The sequence below is a fragment of the Limulus polyphemus genome, unplaced genomic scaffold, assembly GCF_000517525.1.
Source record: "Limulus polyphemus unplaced genomic scaffold, Limulus_polyphemus-2.1.2 Scaffold2421, whole genome shotgun sequence".
Taxonomy (NCBI): Eukaryota; Metazoa; Arthropoda; class Merostomata; order Xiphosura; family Limulidae; genus Limulus; species Limulus polyphemus.
In genome coordinates this window covers 153,721-160,321 of record NW_013668031.1, presented here as the reverse complement: position 1 = coordinate 160,321, position 6,601 = coordinate 153,721, and the positions used below count along the sequence as shown (strand labels likewise).

The 6,601-nt window shown below is 30.7% G+C and overlaps 1 protein-coding gene across 2 annotated transcripts in view; it reads right to left on the bottom strand.

The window, feature by feature from the left end:
- The window catches only part of LOC106466913 (ankyrin repeat domain-containing protein 13C-like), a 48,154-nt gene that overhangs the window by 29,066 nt on the left and 12,487 nt on the right, over positions 1 to 6,601 (bottom strand). For both annotated transcript variants that reach the window (XM_013927222.2, XM_022394989.1), the window contains 2 exons: positions 4,392 to 4,496; positions 2,427 to 2,558 (listed from right to left, as the gene is read on the bottom strand). In XM_013927222.2, coding sequence (XP_013782676.1) covers positions 2,427 to 2,558; positions 4,392 to 4,496 — 237 coding nt within the window. The remainder of the gene's footprint in view (positions 1 to 2,426; positions 2,559 to 4,391; positions 4,497 to 6,601) is intronic.

The following is a 6,601-nucleotide window of genomic DNA, read 5'->3' as shown; positions in this document are numbered from 1 at the left end:
CTGACCCTAGTTACATGATACATCCTGTTACAAGAGATTAACAAACAATACAGACACCATAAATTACAAAGAAAATTACTTTACAGAACATAAAAGATTAGTCCTGGTCACATTCTTCTCATTATAGACAAGAGTTATGTTGGAATTCAAAACTTAAGCTCTTCTGTGTATTGAGACCCCATCTGTGAGAATGTCATAGTTTCCCTGTATTATTGAGACAAATGTGTTTGGTCTGTTTCACAACCAGCATATGGTTGATAAGGATGATAAGCAAAGCATGTGACAAAACATTGTTCTCTGGATTTTACAATATGAATCTGGGTGGTGCTTATTATAGTAACTGCCATTTTATGTAGAGGTTGTATTTAGTATTGGTCAATAGTACTTTTTTTTTATAAGCCTTAGAAAACTTGCTTCTGGAAAAAACTGTATGGGATGAATGTGACTTTTACTATTTTTCTATAGTAACTTAAGTCATGCTGTATCGTATTTCTATTAATCATTATATTGAAAAATTAGCTCAAAACAGATATATTTTTTAGGAAAGAAGTTGATCCACGTTTGTTAGGGTTAAGAGCTATCGAGTGGTGAGTGCAAGGTCTTTACATGAATTGGGCTTAGCACTTTGAACTGAAAGAGTTTGTGATTTTGTATATTCTTTTGCATTTAACTTATTAGTTTTAAGTTTAATAGTTTAGTGTAATTTTAATTTTAGTTCATAATAATAATATGATTCAGTATTTAGAATGATAAACTTGTATGATTTGTACGTACTACTAGTACCAGTACCACATAGGAAATTTATATTTTTCCTTCTTACAATCTTTATTTTGTAGTAACTTTCCATGATATTAAAGATCATAAAGCAAAAAAACTAAATTTATCAAAAGTAACAGCTTCATGTTTCTTAAACTACGTGCATTTTGGAAAGTTCTTATGAAGTTTCAAATAGTTTCATCCACTAGTTTTATTGTTGGAATGAAATATAACAATATTTTTGTTTGCTACTCAGAAAGCCAGTAGCTGGTGGTCATCGGGTTAAGAGACTGATCAACAAGAACACAAATATCCTTTTCTTTCATAACATTGTTAAGGTTATTCCCATCAAATTATACTTATAATCTCACAAGCATTACCTTGCATTTATAACAATTTAAAGCCGACAGCCATTTATTTACCCAACTCACCAAATAATGTAAATCCTTTTGTAATGTATCAGTACCCTCTTCACAGCCATCAACACCAAAAACTTTAATGTCATCAGCAAATTTAAACAATTTATTGACTATTCCTTCATCTATGTCATTGATGTAAATTGAAAAGAGTAAAGGTCCTAAGAATGAGTCCTGGGGTATGCCACTTGTGACATTAATCCAGTTGACTGAACTCCATTCCAGACAACCCTCTGCATTCTTCCATTTAGCCAGTTTTCTGTCCAATGAGCCAACCTATCCCCCACATGTACAGATAATTTTTTAACAAGCCTTTTATGTAGCACCTTGTCAAATGCTTTCTGAAAATCCAAATACACCACACCCTTATCCTCATCTTCATAAGCAGAAATGATTTCAAAGAATATTAAAGCATTAGTAAGGCAAGATTTCCCCTGGCAAAACTATACTGACTATCTAATAAAATTCTAAACTTTGTTCAATGACTTTGCAAAGCATTTTCTACCAAACTTTCAAAAACTGATGTAAGACTAATAAGTTTATAATTACTGGGACAATGTTTATTGAAAAGAGGTATATCATTTAAATAGCTAACTTCCAATCTTCTGGCACCTGCCACTATTCAAAAAACAGTAGCAAGTGGCTCATTTATCCAATCCTTCATCTCCTTCAAAATCCTTGAGGAAATATTATCTGGTCCAGGAGCTATATAATTCTATAAACTGCCCATATTTTTATTAAGGAGCTCAGAATTAATATGATCATCTTGTTTCCAAGCAAGTGCAAGAATCACTTTTATGATAAATTTATGAAATAAAATGTTATTCTTTTTGTTAGTTTCTGAATGGAGCATGTATTAGTCCATCTATGTAGTTTTATAAATGACTTCAAGGACATAACTAAAATTTTTAAATAAATAACTATGAAACCCTAGCTAAGTTATTTTAGAACAATGAAGTAAAGTTTGTATCTTATACTTGCCACCTAGAGGCTCAGAAGTTTGAAGGCTTATAACTCTAAAAACCAGGTTTTGAAATCCATGATTGTCATAGCACAGACAGCCCAAGATGTAGCTTTGTGCTTAACAGGAAGCAAGATCTTATACTCTACCCAAGTTTTTTTTTTATAAAAGTCAACAAGTTGTATGTTATGAACCAGCCAAGTTCTCTTATAAAAGTTGATTAATTTGTATATTATAAACCAGCCGAGTTATATATTTTACAAACTAGTTATTCTTTTAATAAACCTTCTTACCCCAACTCTGAAAGTCCCATTTTAATTCCATATAAAAATCTCCCATCTGATTCAATGCTCGTACCAAATCGGGTCTTCTAGTTTCCATAGCTTCTCTAGATTGTTGTTTAAGCTTCCTTAGAAGCGAAGCAACTGTTTGAAAAAATAATAGTGTTAATTTTTACACACCTTTTAAATTACATCAGTTTTGCTAATTCACAGTTTGTTATATAATCATTCTACATTTGGTAAAATATTACTGTTTTCTGTGCAATAGTTTCTCTTTTTCTTTAAACCTGTGTAACAACTCTTTTGGATATATATATATGCTATTTAAACCATCAAACTAGCCAGTGTAATCAGTTTTAAAGGTTATTATTTTATCAACAGTTCAATTTTTACTTCCCGAGAAAAGACGACACAGAAATTTAAAAAGAAAAAAACACATGTTTAAGTAGTTTATCAAAAATAAGTCATCCCTTAGGAATGAGTGTATGCGAGAGTTCTTTATGATAAGTTTCTTTTTTAAACTTGCTTTAATTTAGATTTTTCAAATAATCTTGAATATTTAACTTGATACCCATGTTTCCGAATAACTAATCTGTGGGTGCAAAATAAACAGAAAATTTAATAAATTTATGATGAAACAAGTTAAACACTGTATGCCTTACAAATCAGCATTACTTTCAATGTTTGATATTAAATAACAACATCTGAATATCAATTTGTATTTCTCTACAGGTGTAAATACTTATTCAACATCTGTAGGACTTTTCCAAATTTAATATTATGTTCTATAAATCTATACACAGTTTGCAGTGGTATATATGCTTAAATTATAGCTTTCTTTGATAACAAGATGCTCTAACAAAACCTTTTTTCTAACAAACTATTTTTTTTCATTAAACTTCTACAAAAAAAACACCCAGATGTATCTTAAAATTAACTCTCAAAAATCTGAAATACAGTCATTTGATCTACAAGTTGTTTGGCTAACATATAAGTAGGTTTAAGAATAATAAAATCTACTCAAAAAATGCAATGCATTACCCAATCAAACCACAGGAAACTTTCCTCTTTTTGCAACATCTACACTTAATATCCACATGCTACACGTGTGTGAATGTGCTATTCTGAACTAGTATTAAGCAATCAGTGTAATAAAATATTACATACTCATACAGATTGTTTCAACTCTGTGTTTACAGGTACATTAATAAAGGACAATTCAATGCTACAGCCACATGAGCATTATGGACTTGAAGAACCGACTTTAGAAATATTAAAAAAAAATATATATATATATATATATATATATTTGTATGAAAGTAAATGATATGATCAAAGGAATAACCACATAATGTTGCTATGATATTAAAACATCTGAAAAATAATAACAATTGGTTAAACACTGGTTTCACTACAAAATCATCAGTTGAGGTTCCTAGAGAGGGTTATACACGAAGTAAAAGTTTTGTACAACTGGAGTTGGATTAATAGTCATTATTTAACTGTTGTTTTTAATATTTCTAGCATATATTCCAAACAAATGTTGAGCTAAATTTGCCATACCCTTCTCTGGCTCAACATTTATCACCAATATTAATCAATACATAACAAAAGTGATGTTTACTACACTGCAATGAGTTACATGGTATCTCACCTTTCATTGTGTATGTTAGGCCACTGATCTTAATAAGTCTTGCTTAATAATATTTTCAATAGAATCAGCTTTCAATTAAATGATTTAAAGATATGCAGAGATGTAAACAGGATTCCGAGGTGATCAAGAACAAGATACCAAAGGACTACAAGAAACTAGTTAAATGTTTAATGTTTTGAATATTAGGCAAATGCATACGTAGAACATTACGGGGAAGGTGAATTAGAAATAAAATTTAATTAAAATTATTGGAGAGAAAGCTCTCCGGACAATTTTATCTATACATTCATATCTCCAGATAGAGAAAAGCATAACAGACTTACTAGTTTGTCTGTTTCCAAAACTAATAGCTTCTGCTAATGGACTCCATCCCAAAGCATTCTTCATTTTGACTGAGGCACCATGGGATAGTAAAAGCTGTATACACTCTGCAAATATATTGCTTAATTTACAATTAAAATACATTATGATATACATAAATAATTTCAATAATAAGCAAACATTTTTTAAATATTGATTTTGTTTTAATTATGCATTTTCTTACACACACACTATGGAAATACACAAGTGATATACACACAGAATTTAGAAACGAGTAATGGAAACTAGATTATAAGTTTATTAATTGTACAAACATTATTACTGAAAAGTTGTATAATACACTAGTAATTTTTGTTTGAGTCCTGTGCGTTAAAGTATTACACATTACTGTCATGCTACTATACACCTCACTAACATAAAATTGTTATATAGTTTAAAATGTCCTGTATAATTCTCCGCAATTCAGTCAAATTGTTTGGTCATCTTTTTATCTTCTCATTTTTTATTTTTTTATATTTTTACATAAGCCTATATAACCTCAAGAATGTTATGGCTACGTATGTTCCATTGGACTCTTTATCATCAAGATATTTTTTTACCACATTTGTTGTATGCTTGGAATCACTATTTTGCTGGAAGATAAACAGAAAATTACATGATAGATCAAAATCTGCTCATACTAGTCAGAAGTCACAGTGCCATCAATTTTGTGTAAATCACTGACACTGTTAGCTGAGATTCTGCCCCAAACTTGTATTGATCCTCTACCATACTTCACTGTTGATGCTGTACATTGACTATGATATCATTTTCTCTCTGGAATGAAACTGTTGATTTTTCCAAACTTGAATTAATCTGAAAAAAGCATACATATCCAGCTTTTGTCATTTCACTCTTTCTAGTCTGATGTCAATTTCAATTTTTTGGTTTGGTTACCTCTTCTCATCAATGGTTTTCTAGCACCTACACATCCTCCACTGAGACCACATCACATTAATGTGCATCATACTTTTCTTGAGGTAACGTTCACACTTGTATTTATAGTAAGGTCACTGGAAAGATCCTGTCTCATAAAGAACATGACCCAAGATACTTAACATCACTTTTGGACTGTTTAAGTTGGTTATTTTGACCACTACTATTATTAACAGTGCCAGATTCATAGCTCCTACTGAAACGTAGAGTTTTGTCACAATATTTTGCACGAGGTATTCTTCACTAGTTAAAACTCTACACACATTTCATGTGGTATTTATGTCCTGGGAACCATGACTATATGTACACTACTACTGCTACATATGGTATGACTCTGTACTTTTATAGGCTTTATATTGGTGTCACTTTCTGAATGGGTCAAAAGCTGCATTTCACACAATTCTGGTTTTCAATCCAATATCAAAGAATTAAATTTTGCTGAATGATTAAAATTTCTTGCTAATATATCAAAACAGACATCAATCACTGCCACAAAAAAATTGCATCATCATATTTCCATGTTAGTATTAAGAGTCAATCCTGACATAAAGAAAACACTTGTTCAGCACCTTTTTATTACAACTACTTTCTAAGATGATGACAATGAATTAATATTTTTAAAGCTGTCCTTGTACCAGAAGAATGAATTTTCACCACATGATTTATAAAATATTCCTTGTTACTCCATACAGAAGCTGTACTATGAATTCAAGCTTTCTTTCAAGGTAGCAATAGATGTTATTATTACAAATTAGATAATTATAAAACAAATCCCAATGTATTTATTGACACTTTTTTTTTATATGGTAGATTACAAACAAAATAATTACTCATCAAGCACTACATAATCATTTTTATACTGCTTTGACTTCACATGACCTCAGAAACATGAAATATTTTACTCCTTCTTAAACTCTTATGAAGTACCGGTTATGCTTAAAGGCCTGAACCAGGTGAAACAATACCATTCACTTACATGCAGTTTCATTTTGTAGCAGCACAACAAAGAAATCAATATTATGTGAATATAAGTAGGTATGAGTGTGTAAGTATACCTGTATGGGGTATCCATCCATTGTTATATTCTATACCAGCTGGAGTACCCATCCATTGTTATATTCTATACTAGCTGGAGTACCTGTCCATTGTTATATTCTATACCAGCTGGAGTACCTGTCCATTGTTATATTCTATGCTAGCTGGAGTATCCATCCATTGTTATATTCTATACCAGCTG